The sequence below is a fragment of the Bos indicus x Bos taurus genome, chromosome 9, assembly GCF_003369695.1.
Source record: "Bos indicus x Bos taurus breed Angus x Brahman F1 hybrid chromosome 9, Bos_hybrid_MaternalHap_v2.0, whole genome shotgun sequence".
Classification (NCBI taxonomy): Eukaryota; Metazoa; Chordata; class Mammalia; order Artiodactyla; family Bovidae; genus Bos; species Bos indicus x Bos taurus.
In genome coordinates, this window is record NC_040084.1 from 86,746,693 (window position 1) to 86,767,218 (window position 20,526).

Consider the following 20,526-nt stretch of genomic DNA (forward strand, 5'->3'; position numbering starts at 1 on the left):
ATCAGTATATAACATCCAATATAAAAATAAGATGTAACAGCATAAGAATTTTTTATAAAGATGATTACCATCAGTGAGTGGAAAAATAAAGTCAGGTAGTCTTGTAGAGAAAAATTTTTCTTTCAATAGGAATAATAAAGAATGGCTTCACAGAAGAAAAAACATGAAATAAAAGGAAATTCTAAACATACTTTTAATCAATTATAAAATACTTCCCTTTCTCAAAGAAATACTAGCTTCAAAACTTTTGCATTAATAACACAGGCAAAATTAACCAAAAGAAAAATTTTAGAAAATTTAGATTAAAATTAATTTTGGAATAAGTTGCTGGAAATTCTAGGGAGAATTTAAATGAGATAAACATTTAAAATATTAAAGAAGGTTTTTGAAAATACTATAGAACTACACTTACACTGTTTTATTCACTTCCTGTTTTAGAGTTGAAATGTATGTGTTCTAAGAAAATCACTCAATTTATAACACACACACACACATATCTACACATACGCATACACACGTGTTTTCTTCCCTACTATCCAACATATTCATATGTAAAACTCACTAGTATAAATTTCATCTATAGTTCAGACTCATCAAAAATGTCATTAGAAAACCACCAATACCTAGTTTCTCTAAATCTTTCACTAATTCTAAAAACTACCTTCTTATTGGCCCAAATCTTGAGAATATTATCTCCAGATCTTCATCTGTGGTCACTGGATTCAATTTACAAACAAATAGCACATTTTCTGGAGGTTTAATATCTGCATCAGGTAGGTCTCCCACCTAAATGATAAATAAACAAGAATATAAATCAACTCCTTTATTTCATTTCCATCATAAATACCATGAAGTTAGCCCACATTGCTGATTCCCTAAAATATCTAAATTTACATTATTAACTGTGGGCTCTGGGAAAGAGATCTAAACATATTTCAAAATTCAAAACTCCACTCTTCCTGGCAGTAACAGTAACAAGCATGGTATTCACACAAAGTGAAATTTACCAAGTCTACTGGCTTTAGAGTCCCAGTTTTATGTCTATTTTTTCTTTTTTCAAGTACTTGATCTATTTTTTAAAGAATTTACAAAAAGTGTATCTAAATTAAGTAGCATGAAAATAAAAAGACCCCATGGTGCCAACCAGCCTAAGAACTACCAGTAAAATGTTCCCTGATTCCATTATCCTTCTCTCACCACAAATGAGCCTTCGGTTTTTCTTCTTGGTCATTCTCTTACAGATTTAGTTTCACCACACAGGTATATATCCCTAACATATGTTTACTTTTGCTTGTTTTTAAACTTTTGAAATACTGTTATATTGAATCTAGCCTTTTACGTAAGTAATGCTCAATTCTTTTCCACATTATTGTGCAGTATGGAACACCAATTCCTGGATACAGTTTTGAGCTTTTTGACCTCACATATCATCTTCTATTTCAGGCAAACCAAAGTTAACTTCATAGTCAACTACCACAATGAACCAAGCAAACCGCATTCTACTGAAGAACTCGAGAGGGTGACAGTGAGATAAAACCATGATTTAATGATGGTGTTATTTTCATTGTGAGAAAACTGTATTTACCATGAGCCTTTAGATGGGGAAACAATATTCCTTCATACATATATTAAAAAATTCTCAGAGATGATTTCAGGCAAGATTATCATGTGAAGTGTCTCCTCGTGAATAAACACATTTTTAAAAAGGTGGGGGCGGGGAGGACTTCCTTCATGGTCCAGTAGCTAAGACTGTGCTCCCAACACAGTGGGTAAACGTTTGACCCTCGTCAAGGAAGACACTTGCCGTGTTCAGTTCAGTTCAGTTACTCAGTCGTGTCTGACTCTTAATGACCCCATGGACTACAGCACGCCAGGCTTCCCTGTCCTTCACCAACTCCTAGAGCTTGCTCAAACTCAAGTTCATTGAGCTGGTGATGCCAGCCAACCAACTCATCCTCTGTCAACCCCTTCTCCTCTTGCCTCCAATTTTTCCCAGCATCAGGGTCTTTTCTAATGAGTCAGTTCTTCACATAAGGTGGCCAAACTATTGCAGCTTCAATAACAGTCCTTCCAATTCAGGACTGATTTCCTTTAGGATTGACTGGTTTGATCTCCTTGCAACCCAAGGGATTTTCAAGAGTCTTCTCCAACACCACAGTTCAAAAGCATCAATTCTTCGGCACTCAGCTTTCTTTATAGTCTAGCTCTCACATCTATACATGACTACTGGAAAAACCATAGCTTTGACTAGATAAACTTAGTTGGCAAAGTAATGTCTCTGCTTTTTTAATACACTATCTAGGTTTGTCACAGATTTTCTTCCAAGGAGCAAGCATCTTTTAATTTCATGGCTACAGTCACCAACTACAGTGATTTTAGAGCCCAAGAAAATAAAGTCTCTCACTGTTTCCATTGTTTCTCCATCTATTTGCCATGAAGTGATGGGACCAGATGCCATAATCTTAATTTTTTGAACGTTGAGTTTTAAGCCAGCTTTTTCACTCTCCTCTTTCACTTTCATCAAGAGCCTCTTCAGTTCTTCTTCGCTTTCTGCCATAATGGTGGTGTCATCTGCATATCTGAGGTTATTGATATTTCTCCCAGCAATCATTGATTGCAGCTTGTGTTTCATCCAGTCCGGCATTTCACATGACATACTCTAAATATAAGTTAAATAAGCAAGGTGACAACAGACAGCCTTGATGAACTCCTTTCCCAATTTGGAACCAGTCTGTTGTTCCATGTCCAGTTCTAACTGTTGTTTCCTGACCTGCATACAGATTTTTCAGGAGGCAGGTCAGATGGTCTCGTATTCCTATCTCTTGAAGAATTTTCCACAGTTTGTTGTGATCCACATAGTCAAAGGCTTTAGCATAGTCAATGAACCAGATGTTTTTCTGGAACTCTCTTGCTTTTTCAATGATCCAACTGATGTTGGCAATTTGATCTCTGGTTTCTCTGCCTTTTCTAAATCCAGTGTGATCTGGAAGTTCTCAGTTCACATGCTGCTGAAGCCTAGCTTAGAGAATTTTGAGCATTACTCTGCTAGCGTGTGAAATGAGTGCAATTATGTGGTAGTTTGAATATTCTTGGCATTGCCTTTCTTTGGGATTGGAATGAAAACTGATCTTTTCCAGTCCAGGTGCCACTGCTGAGTTTTCCAAATTTGCTGGCATATTTAGTGTAGCACTTTCACAGCATCATCTTTTAGGATTTGAAATAGCTCAACTGGAATTCCATCACCTCCACTAGCTTTGTTTGTAGTGATGCTTTCTAAGGCCCACTTGACTTTGCATTCTAGGATGTCTGGCTCTAGGTGAGTGATCACACCATCATGGTTAAATGGGTCATGAAGATCTTTTTTGTACAGTTCTTCTGTGTATTCTTGTCACCTCTTCTTAATATCTTCTGCTTCTGTCAGGTCCATGCTATTTCTGTCCTTTCTTGTGCCCATCTTTGCATGAAATGTTCCCTTGGTATCTCTATTTTCTAGAAGAGATCTCTAGTCTTTCACATTCTATTGTTTTCCTCTATCTCTTTGCATGGATCATTGAGGAAGGCTTTCTTATTTCTCCTTGCTATTCTTTGGAACTCTGCCTTCAAATAGATATATCTTTCCTTTTCACTTTGCCTTTCATTTCTCTTTTCTCAGTTATTTGTAAGGCCTCCTCAGACAATTTAAGTCTGAATTTGGCAATAAGGAGTTTATGATCTGAGCCACAGTCAGTTCCCCCTCTTGTTTTTGCTGACTCTATAGAGTTTCTCCATCTTTGGCTGCAAAGAAACAAACAAACTGATTCAGTATTGACCATCTAGTGATGTCCATGTGTAGAGCTGTCTCCTGTGTTGTTAGAAGAGGGTGTCTGCTATGACTAGTGCGTTCTCTTGTCAAAACTCTGTTAGCCTTTGATGTGCTTCATATTTTACTCCAAGGTCAAACTTGCCTGTTACTCCAGGTATCTCCTGACCTCCTACTTTTGCATTGCAGTCCCTTATGATGACAAGGACATCTTTTTTTGATGTTAGTTGTAGAAAGTCTTGTAGGTCTTCATAGAACCGTTCAACTTCAGCTTCTTCGGCATTAGTGGTTGGGGCATAGACTTGCATTACTGTAAAAATGGTTTGCCTTGGAAACAAGAGATCATTCTGTCATTTTTGAGATTACACCCAAGTACTACATTTCGGACTCTTGTTGAATATGATGGCTACTCTATTTCTTCTAAGAAATTCTTGCTCACAGTAGTAGATACAATACTCACCTAAACTGAATTCACCCATTCCCGTCCATTTTAGTTCACTAATTTCTAAAATATCAATGTTCATTCTTGCCATCCTGTTTGACCACTTTCAATTTACCTTGATTCATACACCTAACATTCCAAATTCCTAAGCAATATTGTTCTTTACAGCATCTGACTTGACTTCCTATCACCAGTCACATCCACAACTCGGCATTGTTTTTGCTTTGGCTCAGCCTCTTCATTCTAGAGCTATTTTTCTGCTCTTCTCCAGAAGCATACTGGGTACCTACTGACCTCAGGAGTTCATCTTTCAGTGTCATATCTTTTTTCCTTTTCATACTGTTCATGGGATTCTCAAGGTAAGAATACTTAAGTGGTTTGCCATTCCCTTCTCCATTGGATCATGGTTTGTCAGAACTCTCCACCACGACCTGTCCATTTTGGCTGGCCCTACATGGCATGGCTCATAGTTTCACTTGCCATGTGGTGTGGCCAAAAAAAAAAAAGAAAAAAGAAAAAAAGGATGAACCTGAGTAAAAGGTACATAGAAGTTCTCTGCATTATTTTTTTTTTTTCTGTAAATTTGAAATTCTCTGAAAATAACAAGTTTATGGAATATGTTAAACCCTTTTATTCTGGCATAAACTTTCTATTATTTGTTGTTCAAACTCTAATGATAATCTAATGTTCTTTCCCTTGTAAATCACTTACTTTTGCTGCCAGGTGTTCAAAAGATTTTTCTTTTAAGTCCATAATTTTCTTAGAGTTTGTCTCCGTGTTGACTGTTCTGGGTCAGAATTCTCAGGTAACACAGTATGTTCATTAAACTGTGCATTTTTAACTTTTTTAATTCAGTAAAGTTTTCTTGAATTATAGTCTTTAATATTTGTTCATTCAGACTAGTGATGCTAATACAGATTTTAAAACAGATAAGGAATCTGAAAAGCACTACTACATAAAATGATGTTAGTAATAAAAACGTAATTATTAGCTATCCATTTCAAAATTGATGATCTACTACATGAAAGGTGTATCTATTCCACAAAAATAAGAAACGGGAAAAAAAGCCTAGTAGGTGAAATAATCATGTACTGAATAACTGTTCCCAAATGATTTCACATTGCTAGTAAAAGAGAAAAGGAGTACATTTTAGAGTGTTCAATTTCTGCCCAGGTTTATTTTATCCTATAATTACTATTTTATTATTTAATCTCAATACTAGAGATATACAAAGCATTATTCTTTATAATACTTAAAATTCAGTCCAAGAAACTTTAAAACTGAGATAAGTACTCAGATCAGTTCAGTCGCTCAGTCGTGTCCGACTCTTTGCAACCCCATGAGTCGCAGCACGCCAGGCCTCCCTGTCCATCACCAACTCCCGGAGTTCACTCAGACTCACGTCCATCGAGTCAGTGATGCCATCCAGCCATCTCATCCTCTGTCGTCCCCTTTTCCTCCTGCCCCCAGTCCCTCCCAGCATCAGAGTCTTTTCCAATGAGTCAACTCTTCGCATGAGGTAGCCAAAAGTACTGGAGTTTCAGCTTTAGCATCATTCTTTCCAAAGAAATCCCAGGGCTGATCTCCTTCAGAATGGACTGGTTGGATCTCCTTGCAGTCCAAGGGACTCTCAAGAGTCTTCTCCAACACCACAGTTCAAAACCATCAATTCTTTGGCGCTCAGCTTTCTTCACAGTCCAACTCTCACATCTATACATGACTACTGGAAAAATCATAGCCTTGACTAGATGGACCTTTGTTGGCAAAGTAATGTCTCTGCTTTTCAATATGCTATCTAGGTTGGTCATAACTTTCCTTCCAAGGAGTAAGTGTCTTTTAATTTCATGGCTGATAAGTATAAGCAACTGAAATCCAATTAATATAAACTAGATACCCATTTCCCATGTGTTTAAAATGCATTTGACACTACACTGACAGTAGAACCAAATTGTTTCCTTTCATATGTGTTATGATGTCCTATCAAATTTAACCCAGAAAAGAACTCTGAGCTAAATTTCTAATATTTTAATACTATCAAAAAGTCAGGAATAAACTCACAATGAGTATGTATTGAACACCCTGCTGAATAACTATTTGAACAAAGTAATTACTTTACCATTTCTAGTAGAATAGCTTGAGTTTTGGCCTCTTTTTCAGCCTTTATTTCTTCTACTTCTTCAGCTGATCTCCCTTTGAAATCATCAATTTCTTCATCTGCTCCAATTCGACCACTCTGTAAGGCAGAAGTTACTCATATATATATATATATATATAAATCTAAGAAACATGAGACATTATGCTTTATTCTTAGTTCCATCAACTTTGTTAAAAGATTTGTTTCACAAATGTGAAACAAACTTATAAATCTCTGAAAACTGATTTAAGCTAATTCATTAATATGGGCTAAACTAGGCTTCTAATTTATTTTTAAATCAAAATAAACATTTATATAAGAACTATCTGGTACCCAAGTAAATGCTCAACACAGAAGATAAATGATCTTAGAAATTAAGGATTAAACCCTAACTATAGAGATAAATTTAGCTTTGAGGAAGTCTCATTAAGCAGAAATTTACACCTTAAAAGATCTGAGGGGAAGTCTCCACTATGCCACAGAAATTTCTGCATTCCAGCCTGGCTCAAAAGTGTCCCCAGTTGAAAAGTTCCCTCACAAGCTGACAATGTAATTTAGTCTTAAAGCTATACTCCTATCTAGAGTTAAGAGGTAAGAAAAATATTTCCCCAAGGTATTTGTATCCAGAGCCAAGACTGTTCTGGTGGAACAGAAACTAAATAAAGAATATTAGGGAAAAGATAGGTAGAAAAATGAGTGTCTCTATGGAAGAGAAAAAGAACTGCAAACTTTGCTTAGTATTACTGATCAAGCAAGATAATCATTCTGGAGAAATAAGTTTTAAAAAGGTAAAAAGCAAAATCCGTGCAAAACGTTAATACGTATGTACATTCAATCATAAGAAGACTCGACTCACATCTAGTTGTTCCCTTGTAGGTTCTGGTGATCGATCAGGAATTAATAAATCAGGAGGATCATCAAATGGATCATCTAAAATCACTGTATGATTTATCCTTACAAAATAAATCCAAGTCAAATGTTACATTCATATTATTTCAGAATCCATGCTTCACTTTTTATAAGAATTATAACAAATATCTTAAGTATCCCTAATGCCAAAAAAAAAAAATCCACAAGCTCTTAAATTTTATTGTACAAGGGTATTACTAGGATATACTTTGACAGTTAGTGTCATTGCTTTTGATTGCTTGATATTATATATTAATTCTCTGCATTATGCTAAGATATAACATGAATAGCTATATCTTAGTAATCCTGTCATCTCTCTCAATAATCTGAATTTCTTTAAAAACCTAAAGAATTAGTAATTCCTCCCAACATAAGCAATTATAATCAGTAGGGTAATGGTCTTCTCTATTATAAAGATTCTTCAGATCAGATCAGATCAGTCGCTCAGTCGTGTCCAACTCTTTGTGACCCCATGAATCGCAGCACGCCAGGCCTCCCTGTCCATCACCAGCTCCTGGAGTTCACTCAGACTCACGTCCATAGAGTCAATGATGCCATCCAGCCATCTCATCCTCTGTCATCCCCTTCTCCTCTTGCCCCCAGTCCCTCCCAGCATCAGAGTCTTTTCCAATGAGTCAACTCTTCGCATGAGGTAGCCAAAGTACTGGAGTTTCAGCTTTAGCATCATTCCTTCCAAAGAAATCCCAGGGCTGATCTCCTTCAGAATGGACTGGTTGGATCTCCTTGCAGTCCAAGGGACTCTCAAGAGTGTTCTCCAACACCACAGTTCAAAAGCATCAATTCTTCAGCGCTCAGCCTTCTTCACAGTCCAACTCTCACATCCATACATGACCATAGGAAAAACCATAGCCTTGACTAGATGGACCTTTGTTGGCAAAGTAATGTCTCTGCTTTTGAATATGCTATCTAGGTTGGTCATAACTTTCCTTCCAAGGAGTAAGTGTCTTTTAATTTCATGGCTGCAGTCACCATCTGCAGTGATTTTGGAGCCCCCCAAAATAAAGTCTGACACTGTTTCCCCATCTATTTCCCATGAAGTGATGGGACCAGATGCCATGATCTTCGTTTTCTGAATGTTGAGCTTTAAGCCAACTTTTTCACTCTCCACTTTCACCTTCATCAAGAGGCTTTTTAGTTCCTCTTCACTTTCTGCCATAAGGGTGGTGTCATCTGCATATCTGAGGTTATTGATATTTCTTCCGGCAATCTTGATTCCAGCTTGTGTTTCTTCCAGTCCAGCGTTTCTCATGATGTACTCTGCATAGAAGTTAAATAAACAGGGTGACAATATACAGCCTTGACGGACTCCTTTTCCTATTTGGAACCAGTCTGTTGTTCCATGTCCAGTTCTAACTGTTGCTTCCTGACCTGCATACAGATTTCTCAAGATGCAGATCAGGTGGTCTGGTATTCCCATCTCTTTCAGAATTTTCCACAGTTTATTCTGATCCACACAGTTAAAGGCTTTGGCATAGTCAATAAAGCAAAAATAGATGTTTTTCTGGAACTCTCTTGCTTTTTCCATGATCCAGCAGATGTTGGCAATTTGATCTCTGGTTCCTCTGCCTTTTCTAAAACCAGCTTGAACATCAGGAAGTTCACGGTTCACATATTGCTGAAGCCTGGCTTGGAGAATTTTGAGCATTACTCCACTAGCGTGTGAGATGAGTGCAATTGTGTGGTAGTTTGAGCATTCTTTGGCATTGCCTTTCTTTGGGATTGGAATGCAAACTGACCTTTTCCAGTCCTGGGGCCACTGCTGAGTTTTCCACATTTGCTGGCATATTGAGTGCGGCACTTTTACAGCATCATCTTTCAGGATTTGGAATAGCTCCACTGGAATTCCATCACCTCCACTAGCTTTGTTCGTAGTGATGCTTTCTAAGGCCCACTTGACTTCACATTCCAGGATGTCTGGCTCTAGGTCAGTGATCACACCATCGTGATTATCTGGGTCGTGAAGATCTTTTTTGTACAGTTCTTCTGTGTATTCTTGCCATCTCTTCTTAATATCTTCTGCTTCTGTTAGGTCCATACCATTTCTGTCCTTTATCGAGCCCATCTTTGCATGAAATATTCCTTTGGTATCTCTGATTTTCTTGAAGAGATCCCTAGTCTTTCCCATTCTGTTGTTCTCCTCCATTTCTTTGCATTGATCACTGAAGAAGGCTTTCTTATCTCTTCTTGCTATTCTTTGGAACTCTGCATTCAGATGTTTATATCTTTCCTTTTCTCCTTTGCTTTTCCCTTCTCTTCTTTTCATAGCTATTTGTAAGGCCTCCCCAGACAGCCATTTTGCCTTTTTGCATTTCTTTTCCATGGGGATGGTCTTGATCCCTGTCTCCTGTATAATGTCACGAACCTCATTCCATAGTTCATCAGGCACTCTTATCTATCAGATCTAGGCCCTTAAATCTATTTCTCACTTCCACTGTATAATCATAAGGGATTTGATTTAGGTCATACCTGAATGGTCTAGTGGTTTTCCCTACTTTCTTCAATTTAAGTCTGAATTTGGCAATAAGGAGTTCATGGTCTGAGCCACAGTCAGCTCCTATTAGCCTTTGCCCTGCTTCAATCTGTACTCCGAGGCCAAATTTGCCTGTTATTCCAGGTATATCTTGACTTACTACTTTTGCATTCCAGTCCCCTATAATGAAAAGGACATCTTTTTTGGGTGTTAGTTCTAAAAGATCTTGTAGGTCTTCATAGAACCGTTCAACTTCAGCTTCTTCAGCGTTACTGGTTGGGGCAGACTTGGATTATTGTGATATTGAATGGTTTGCCTTGGAAACGAACAGAGATCATTCTGTCCTTTTTGAGATTGCATCCCAGTACTGCATTTTGGACTCTTTTGTTGACCATGATGGCTACTCCATTTCTTCTGAGGGATTCCTGCCCACAGTAGCAGATATAATGGTCATCTGAGTTAAATTCACCCATTCCAGTCCATTTCAGTTCGCTGATTCCTAGAATGTTGACATTCACTCTTGCCATCTCTTGTTTGACCACTTTCAATTTGCCTTGATTTATGGACCTGGCATTCCAGGTTCCTATGAAATATTGCTCTTTACAGCATCGGACCTTGCTTCTATCACCAGTCACATCCACAGCTGGGTATTGTTTTTGCTTTGGCTCCATCCCTTCATTCTTTCTGGAGTTATTTCTCCACTGATCTCCAGTAGCGTACTGGGCACCTACTGACCTGGGGAGTTCCTCTTTCAGTATCCTATCATTTTGCCTTTTCATACTGTTCATGGGGTTCTCAAGGCAAGAATACTGAAGTGGTTTGCCATTCCCTTTTCCAGTGGACCACATTCTGTCAGATCTCTCCATCATGACCCGCCCATCTTGGTTGCCCCCCGGGCATGGCTTAGTTTCATTGAGTTAGACAAGGCTGTGGTCCTCGTGTGATTAGATTGACTAGTTTTCTGTGAGTATGGTTTCAATGTGTCTGCCCTCTGATGCCCTCTTGCAACACCTACCATCTTACTTGGGTTTCTCTTACCTTGGGCGTGGGGTATCTCTTCACGGCTGCTCCAGCAAAGCACAGCCAATGCTTCTTACCTTGGATGAGGGGTATCTCCTCACTGCCACCCTTCCTGACCTTCAACGTGGGATAGCTCCTCTAGGCCCTCCTGTGCCCACGCAGTCTCCAATTAATTCACATTTTAGAATTATCCAAAAACCAGTCCTATGTATGCCATCCCCATTATCTGGCAAACATCACATATTAAAACACTGTAGTACATTCTAATAATAAATAGTAACCATACCTGATATCTTGATATGGTACAAAGTCCTTATCAACAAAGGTCTCGTTAATTTTCTTAATTATGTCCATGCCTTCTGTCACCTCACCAAACACTGTATGAACACCATCAAGGTAATCCAGATTCTCTCCTGTTGTAATAAGAAACTATATAAAAAAGACATTTAATAAATACAAATATATACGTGTGTGTGTGTATATATATATGTGTGTATATATATATATATATAAATCAAACTACTGTTAGTTACAAGAGACTCTACATTAACTGCATTTAGTACTTGTTACTGGTATTTCTCACCCACCTGTTACTACTACTAAACGAAAGGCACAAAGTTTATACATAAAATATCAATAAATACACAGATGCTTAATTGTTTAAAATACTTGAACAAACCAAATCTCAAGTTTTTTCACATGTAAACTCTGAGGAAAAAAAGCATCTACTCCAATGGGAATGTTGTGACAGTGAATGAAACGTACTCAACATGACCTGTTTTGAAAGAAGGAATAAATACTGCAAGAACAGGCCTTTCTGTCTCTGAACAGTGATGATCTATGAATTGTGGGATTATAGGTAATGTTATTTTCTTCTTTGTACTTTCCTGTATTTTCTAAATTTCTCCCAAAGGATATGCCTTACATTCAAAAGAACAAAATAATAAGGATCTTTTTTAACACAGGAGAAAACAGTGTCATTTTTTAATTCTAACAAATATCTTTGGTTGAAATTCTTTCCTTACTAGATAGTTCAAAAAGATAATTTCGTGGGTGCCTTCCAGCAAAACTCATCTCCTCATGCACTTCCTAACCTGAGATCCATGCTGATCACTGCCATTGTTCACCATGGACACAGTGCCCTTCTTCTTGTGCTTAATTCTTGGCACTTTTTCAGCCTCGAAGAAGCTTGCTTGATCACCATACAGTTGACTAAAAATACATATAATAAGGTTATAAAATATAAGTACACTCAACATGAAATACAGACATACTAAGATTATATATATAGGGCACTAGAGTTAGCATATAAGGTTACCATTTCTTTATAGAAATGGTACCAGTATTCAAAAATACTCCTTTTTTTTTGCTATAGACATTTATGGAACTTGGAAAAAATCTATATTTGAACCATATTTTAAAATGCAGATTAAAATATACTACTTAACATTTTTAAGAAGAATTTCTATTTTTTATCCATTTGAAAATAAAGAAACTTACCCAAAAACTGATTCTCCTCCACGTCCAGTCCCTGTAGGATCACCAGTCTGTATGATAAAATCCCTCTGTAATATATAGGAGACTTCATTAATTCAGAGTTTGTTAGATGGTTCCAGTAACAAAGAACATGACTAATATCTACCAACTCACCTGGACATTGTGAATAAGGCAATAATTGTAATATTTTATTTTGCACAACTTCAGGAAATTCAAGCAAGCTGAAAAAAAGTAAATACTAAATTTACCACAGCAGTTCACAAACACATTTTCAATCAAGTAAAGGCACAGTTAGTATAATTTAATTTCTAAGCCACCATATAAAAACCTCCCCAAATGGTCAAATGTCCAAAGCCATTTAAAAAATATAAGTAAGCTTCCCTCATAGCTTAGTCGGTAAAGAATCTGCCTGCAATGCAGGAGACTGGGGTTTGACTCCTGGGTCAGGAAGATCCCCTGGCAAAGGAAATGGCAACCCATTCCCCTATTCTTGCCTGGAGAATCCCATGGACAGAGGAGGTTGGCAGACTACAGTCCACGAGATGGCAAGAGTCAGACAACACTTAGCAACTAAACCACCACCAAGCCTAGAAAAATGCAATATATTTTAAGTTATCTTTTATTCTCTTTTTCTTTGGATTTTTTGGGCATCTGAGCTATACAGGAAATTAAAACTTATCTGGGATAAGCAATCATCTATTTTTTTTCTATTTTGTAATTTATTTTTAATTGAAGGATAATTGCTTTACAATATTATGTTGGTTTCTGCCATATATCAGCATGAATCAGCCATAGGTGTACATATATCCCCTCCCTCTTGAAACTCCCTCCCACCTCCCTTCCCAACCCACCCCTCTAGGTTGTCACAGAGCACCAGTTTGAGCTCTCTGAGTCATCAGCAATCATCTATTGATGAATTGATTTTGTTAAGAGAAAAAAAAAATTAAAGAGGACACTGTGACGGGAAAGGATCTAGCAGAGCATCTGAAAATGGGTGCAGCGTATTTACACTAGAGAAAACAAAGTATCCAGGATCAACTGTTTCACAATGATTCAACAGCCCTTCCCGAAGATCCATACACTCACCATGTACCTCTGGAGAAGGGAATTGTTACACTACGCCAGGGGATCTTCCAAACCCTGGATTGAATCCAGGTCTCCTGTACTGCAAGTATATTCTTTACCGTCGGAGCCACCAGGGAAGCCCCAAGAATACTGGAGGGGGTAGCCATTCCCTTCACAAATATCCATACACTAAACATGTACCACCTTTTTAAAATAAATTCACTCATTTATCCAATAAACCCTGAGTATCCTCTAGGCATTTGGCACTCTGTTAGGTCAAATGCCAGTAAATCTCTGCTGTTAACAAGTTCGTAGCCTCGGTGTAGAGAAACATTCTAGCAAGTTCTCAAGGCACTAAGCTAGAAAACAGACAGACAGAAAGATACATGAAGGATCCCTACCCCTCAAGGAGCTTATACTAAATGAGGGTCCTTACACCTGAACTCAGTTATAATACTGAGCATACCTGATAATACCATTGGTGCACTTAAATAGTACAATTTTGTTAATAAATATGCCACAAGAGTTGAAAAGAGAGACTGTTTCTGGCTGGGGAAAAGAGAAGACCTCCTGGAGGCTGAAACTGAACATTAAAAAAACTGGACTGGCAGAGAGTAGAGAGGGGCCATTTCAAGGTGGGAAGACATTGTGAAACGGCCTACCGTCCTCCAGAGGATCTTCCAGACCCAGAAATTGAACCTGTGTCTCTTGAGTATCATGCATTTCGGGCAGATTCTTTACCACTACGCCACCTGGGAAGCCCCATTTAAGAGCTATATCAACCAACACAATACATGGTCTTTGTTTGAATCCCATTTCAAATGATGAAATATTCTTTTAAATGTTTATGAGACAACAGATAAACATGAATGTTACTAAGGAATTATTGGGGCTCCCCTGGTGGCTCAGTGGTAAAGAATCTTCCTGCAAATGTAGAAGACACAGGTTCAATCTTTGGATTGGGAGGATATCCTGGAGAAGGAAATGGCAACCCACTTCGTGCCTGGTAAATCCCATGGACAGAGGAGCCTGGCAGGCTTACAACCCATTGGGTCACAAAAGAGTCAGACAGGACTGAGCAACTAAACAACAAAGAGAAATTATTGCTTATTTCTCTAGACGTGACCATGGCTTGTGGTTATCTTTTTTAAAAAATATCTTTTGTTGTTCAGTCACTTAGTCGTGTTCAACTTTGAGACCCCATGGACTGCAGCATGCCAGGCTTCCCTATCCTTCACCATCTCCCAGAACTTGCTCAAACTCATGTCCATTGAGTTAGTGATGCCATCCAACCATCTCATCCTCTGTCATTCCCTTCTCCTCCTGCCTTCAATCTTTTCCAGCATCAGGGTCGGCTCTTCACATCAGCTGGCCAAAGTACTGGAGCTTCAGCTTCAGCATCAGTCCTTCCAATGAGTATACAGAGTTGATTTCCTTTAGGATGGACTGGTTGGATCTCCTTGTAGTCCAAGGGACTCTCAAGAGTCTTTTCCAACACTACAGTTCAAAAGCATCAATTCTTCATGGCTCAGCATTCCTTATGGTCCAACTCTCACATCCATACGTGACTGCTGGAAAAACCATAGCTTTGACTATACAGACCTTTGTCAACAAAGTAATGTCTCTGCTTTTTAATATGATGCCTAGGTTTGTCATAGCTTTTCTTCCAAGGAGCAAGCACCTTTTAATTAATTACAGATTAAATAAATGTCATGTGTTAGTGACTCAGTCATGTCCGACTCTTTGCCACCCCGTGGATTGTAGCCTGCCAGGTTCCTCTGTCCATGGAATTTCTCCACGCAAGAATACTGGAGTGGGTTGCCATTTCCTTCTCCAGGGGCTCTTCCCAACCCAGGGATCGAACCCAGGTCTCCAGCATTGCAGGTGGATTCTTTACCATCTGAGCCACCAGGGAAGCCCTTTAATGTCATGTAAAGGAATTCCCTGTCAGTGCAGTGGTTAGGACTCAGCACTTTCACTGCCACGGCCTGAGGTTCAACCCTTGGTCAGAGAAGTAAGATCCCACAGGCTGCATGGCGCAGCCAAAAACAAACAAAAAATTCAGCAGATGTGGCAATATAAATGAAACACACATTAACAACTGTTAAATGAAGCTGATGATCAACACCGGAGAGTTCATTTACATGATTCTACTTTTGTATATGCTTAAAGTTTTATATAATAAAAAGTTTTTATAAAAAGGAAAAGGGAGAGAAGAAGTGAGGAAAAAAGAAAAATAAGTCTGAATATATTTATTACAGATTGATAAGTAGTTACACATATAAGTAGATATCCAATCACAACTACATACACATTACAAATATATACAAAGAGCATGGATTTATGTTTTAAGTGTTCCAAGCTATCATTCCAGAAACACTGCAAAATCACACACAAAAAACATTCTGTTAATTCGGTGGGATAATCCTACCTCCCTTTCATTTCTCATAATTCTAGGGGAAAAGGCCCATTCCTTGCCAAATGCTGCTCCACATGGAACGTGTCAAACTCAAAAACAAAACCGAAAGGTGAAAAATACAATTCTCTATAAGACTCTGTGAAGCCCTGGATGCTGTCATCCTTAAAGCTTACCCCAGTGAAAGTGAAAGTCAGTCCTTTCCGACTCTGGGACCCCCATGGACTATACATGTCCATGGAATTTTCCAGCCCAGAATACTGGAGTGGGTTGTCTTTCCTTTCTCCAGGGAATCTTCCCAAACCAGGGATCAAACCCAGGTCTGCCGCATTGCAGGCAGATTCTTTACCAGCTGAGCCACAAGAGAAGCCCAAGAATACTGGAGTGGGTAGCCTATCCCTTCTCCAGCAGATCTTCCCAACCCAGGAATTGAATCAGTCTCCTGCACTGCAGGCGGATTCTTTACCAACTGAGCTATGAGGGAAGCTCAAAGCTTACACCAATAACATAAGGCAATCCATTATTTTCTTTAAGGTAGTTTCAGTTGAGTTTCTATCACTTGAACAAACAGTCAATATGTGAACCGTGAACTTCCTGATGTTCAAGCTGGTTTTAGAAAAGGCAGAGGAACCAGAGATCAAATTGCCAACATCTGCTGGATCATGGAAAAAGCAAGAGAGTTCCAGAAAAACATCTATTTCTGCTTTACTGACTATGCCAAAGCCTTTGACTGTGTGGATCAGAATAAACTGTGGAAAATTCTGAAAGAGATGGGAATACCAGACCACCTGATCTGCCTCTTGAGAAATCTGTATGCAGGTCAGGAAGCAACAGTTAGAACTGGACATGGAACAACAGACTGGTTCCAAATAGGAAAAGGAGTACATCAAGGCTGTATACTGTCACCCTGTTTATTTTACTTCTATGCAGAGTACATCATGAGAAACGCTGGTCTGGAAGAAGCACAAGCTGGAATCAAGATTGCCGGAAGAAATATCAATAACCTCAGATATGCAGATGACACCACCCTTATGGCAGAAAGTGAAGAGGAACTAAAAAGCCTCTTGATGAAGGTGAAAGTGGAGAGTGAAAAAGTTGGCTTAAAGCTCAACATTCAGAAAACGAAGATCATGGCATCTGGTCCCATCACTTCATGGAAAATAGATGGGGAAACAGTGGAAACAGTGTCAGACTTTATTTTGGGGGGCTCCAAAATCACTGCAGATGGTGACTGCAGCCATGAAATTAAAAGACACTTACTCCTTGGAAGGAAAGTTATGACCAACCTAGATAGCATATTCAAAAGCAGAGACATTACTTTGCCAACAAAGGTTCGTCTAGTCAAGGCTATGATTTTTCTTGTGGTCATGTATGGATGTGAGAGTTGGACTGTGAAGAAGGCTGAGCGCTGAAGAATTGATGCTTTTGAACTGTGGTGTTGGAGAAGACTCTTGAGAGTCCCTTGGACTGCAAGGAGATCCAACCAGTCCATTCTGAAGGAGATCAGCCCTGGCATTTCTTTGGAAGGAATGATGCTAAAGCTGAAACTCCAGTACTTTGGCCACCTCATGCGAAGAGTTGACTCATTGGAAAAGACTCTGATGCTGGGAGGGACTGGGGGCAGGAGGAGAAGGGGACAACAGAGGATGAGATGGCTGGATGGCATCACTGACTCGATGGATGTGAGTCTGAGTGAACTCCAGGAGTTGGTGATGGACAGGGAGGCCTGGCGTGCTGCAACTCATGGGGTCGCAAAGAGTCGGACACGACTTAGCGACTGATTTGATCTAATCTGATCTGAACAAACAGTCTGAATACAACACATATTATCCATCACTTCGGTGTGTGCACCTTCAAAGTGTCAGGCACTGCACTAGGTGCTCAAGATACAGAGATAATCAAGGAATAGTCCCTGCTCTCTTAAAGTTTACATCTTGAGAGGAGACCAAGACTTGAAAATAATCCCAGGCTAACAGGAAAATGTATAACAAAATACGTACTATGTGATTTATAAAAGACCTGAGGCAGAGCAAAAGAAACCAATCTTAACTCGGCTCAGGGACACAGGGAGCTTCACAGAACAGATCATGCTTGACCTGAGAACTGATTAATAAACAGGAAGTTTGCCAAAAGGACAACAGTGGGGAGAAATGTGGGGCACAGGCATCAGTATAAGAAAGGAATAGATGTATGTTGAGAGTTGCTGGGGTGGGGGTGATAACTCAGTGCGGAAAAAAGCGCAGCACCTCAGCAGGCACTCATGGTACCATATTGTATAGTTTGTTTCATCTTCTTTGACAAACTGCATTCCTTGGGGGCAGGACCCTGATTGTAACTAAACTCTCCTGTTTAGTTACAGTTTCTCCAGTTTCTCCCCACTCTGAAACATTCTCCATATTGTTGCCTATTATCCTAAAACAAGTTTGTTACGCCTCTCTCAATCCTGCTTTCAAACCCTTCAAAGGCTGTGGTTTTCAGTAGGGCACACAAGGCTATTCAGGACCAAACCTAACCTACAAAACGTGTATGACCAGACTCACGGTCTGCCATTACACTGTCAAGCCACGCCGATCTACTTGCCGTTTCCAGAAAATTCCAAGCAAACAAGAACACCCTCACTCCCATTTTTAAAAGAGCGAGTTCAAGTGCTCTGCATTCTTCTTTAGCTCTGCTTCTCCCCACCCCCAGCCAGGAAGAATTACTCCCTCCTCTGGTTTCCAAGGCAACTTACACATTCTTCCACTACATCGCTTAAGAAATGAAATGGTTTGCGGCGCCTATTTCCCCCAATGGAAAATTAGACCTTTGAGGGCAAGACGCCCATCCCACGGCTTGGCACAAAGTCTCGCGTAGTGGGCGATCAACGAGTGTTTGCTAAGACTGGGTGCACACCTCCGGACAGCCCTCCCTCTACCTAGGAGGGATGCCCACACTCACTGCTCCAAGCCCTTCGTCCCTGCTTTCATCAAGACTTAACTGATTACACACCAAGGAATACTCGCTATGTTCCTGACTAGTAAGCCACAAAAGCTAAGGGCACTGAATATGCAGCCTGCACTACACACACACACACACACACACAGGGATTTAATAACTACAAGCACCTGCCACCCGACTGGCCAGCACCAGAGGCGGAGAAAGGTTGCTCCTCAGAAACAAACTTTTCAACCAGGGCCCGCTGATAAACTGCGCGGTCGCGGGTACCATCAGCCCAGAAGCTCCAGCCAGTCCACGCCGGGGACTGGGAAGAAAAGGAAAAGCGCGGGGGAAAAAAAGAGCGCGGCCCGCCGAGAGGTGAGCAGGGCCGGGGCCTCACCGCGCGGCCGCTCCTCTGTGTACAGGTCGATGACGACGTCGCCCAAAGTGGTCTCCAGCAGAACCGCCATGGCGCCCGCTCCTCCTCGCAACAAGCCCCGGGGGTGACAGGCGCAGCCCTACGTCATCTACGCCACGCGTCACCCTCAACGCGACGCCTTTTTACGTCGTCCCTCCGGCGACACCGCCCCCTCTGGGAGGCTCCTTGGGAGGGTGTGGTCGGTGGCAAGCCAAACCCTCTGTGGGTTCCCGGCCTTTTCGCGGCCCTTTTGAAAAATCTTCCAAAGGCCCTGGGGACTGGGCCGGAAGGCTGTCACTCAAAGTGCCTTCTGTGAAGGGTTTGTGCTCCATTTTGTGTCCATCTCAAAAATGACGCGGACCTTTCTTTAATGCGCCGTAGGCCCTCTGTTTCGTCGTTCGAAGGCCACTGTGGGGCGCCACTTTCCCCCGCCGGGTTGGGACAACTACGCCGAGTTCCCTAGTCGGTCTCTTATCGCCCCGAATCAGAAATTTTAGCCCTTAAAGGTAGGATTTACTAATCAGAAAGATGGTTCCTGGCTAATTGTCAAGTGAAGCGAAGTAAAAGTCACTCAGTCGTGTCCGACTCTTTGCGACCCCATGGACTATACAGTTAATGGAATTCTCCAGGCCAGAATACTGGAGTGGGCAGCCTTTTCCTTCTCCAGGGCATCTTCCCAACCCAGGGATCGAACCCAGGTCTCCCGCATTGCGGGCGGATTCCTTACCAGCTGAGCCACAAGGGAATGTCAGTTGTATCAAGGGCTGTACCTTTTACAGCAGCGGATGGTGGGTGCGTCTTTAGTGCAAGTAGCTATAAAACCGTGTTTCAGCTCGTATCTCTACTGGTTTTTATCAATACTTTCGATGAAATAAGAGAAAACAATTTTAAGGCAAGAGGACAATTTAAGCTTATAAAGTTTTCTTTGCTCTTCGGCCTCCTCCCTTCCTTCTAATGTGCATTGTGCAGCTCCGTTGTGCATTACCCAGACCTCCTCCCCAGTGGCAGAAATACCTGCTCAAATCCTAAAGATCAGTTTTTCTCCTTCTGGTGACAGCCATGTAACTCCTTAGAAGATAACATTGCTTTCTCAGTCCTGTAAGGGGTCCCCTTAAGGTGTGCAGACATCTTTGGTGAACTTTTAAGAACAATGCAAGTGTATCATTTCCATCAGAGTTAATTTTTGGTACAGAACAGACTGGTAAGATGACCTGGGGAGACACTGGGTTGCATCTAAAGGAAGCTCTTAGCTTAAGCGCTTACCACAGGCCAGATTTCCTTCGTGGCTCAGACGGTAAAGCGTCTGTCTACAATGCCAGAGACCCGGGTTCGAACCCTGGGTCGGGGAAGATCCCCTGGAGAAGGAAATAGCATCCCGCTCCAGTACAATTGCCTGGAAAATGCCATGGACAGAGGAGC

The 20,526-nt window shown here is 40.5% G+C and overlaps 1 protein-coding gene across 2 annotated transcripts in view; it reads right to left on the reverse strand.

Annotated features, from left to right (window-relative positions):
• The window catches only part of PPIL4 (peptidylprolyl isomerase like 4), a 40,741-nt gene extending 21,530 nt beyond the window's left edge, over positions 1-19,211 (reverse strand). The window contains exons 1-8 of one of the 2 annotated variants that reach the window (XM_027551802.1): positions 19,090-19,211; positions 12,446-12,513; positions 12,296-12,360; positions 11,890-12,007; positions 11,082-11,224; positions 7,232-7,328; positions 6,358-6,474; positions 662-786 (exon numbers count right to left, since the gene is read on the reverse strand). In XM_027551802.1, the coding sequence (XP_027407603.1) occupies positions 662-786; positions 6,358-6,474; positions 7,232-7,328; positions 11,082-11,224; positions 11,890-12,007; positions 12,296-12,360; positions 12,446-12,513; positions 19,090-19,159 (803 nt within the window). In that variant the 5' untranslated portion in view covers positions 19,160-19,211. Of the gene's footprint in view, positions 1-661; positions 787-6,357; positions 6,475-7,231; positions 7,329-11,081; positions 11,225-11,889; positions 12,008-12,295; positions 12,361-12,445; positions 12,514-18,877 lie in introns of both variants that reach the window. The other variant, XM_027551801.1, reaches the window with a different exon arrangement.
• Positions 19,212-20,526: the final 1,315 nt, after the last annotated feature.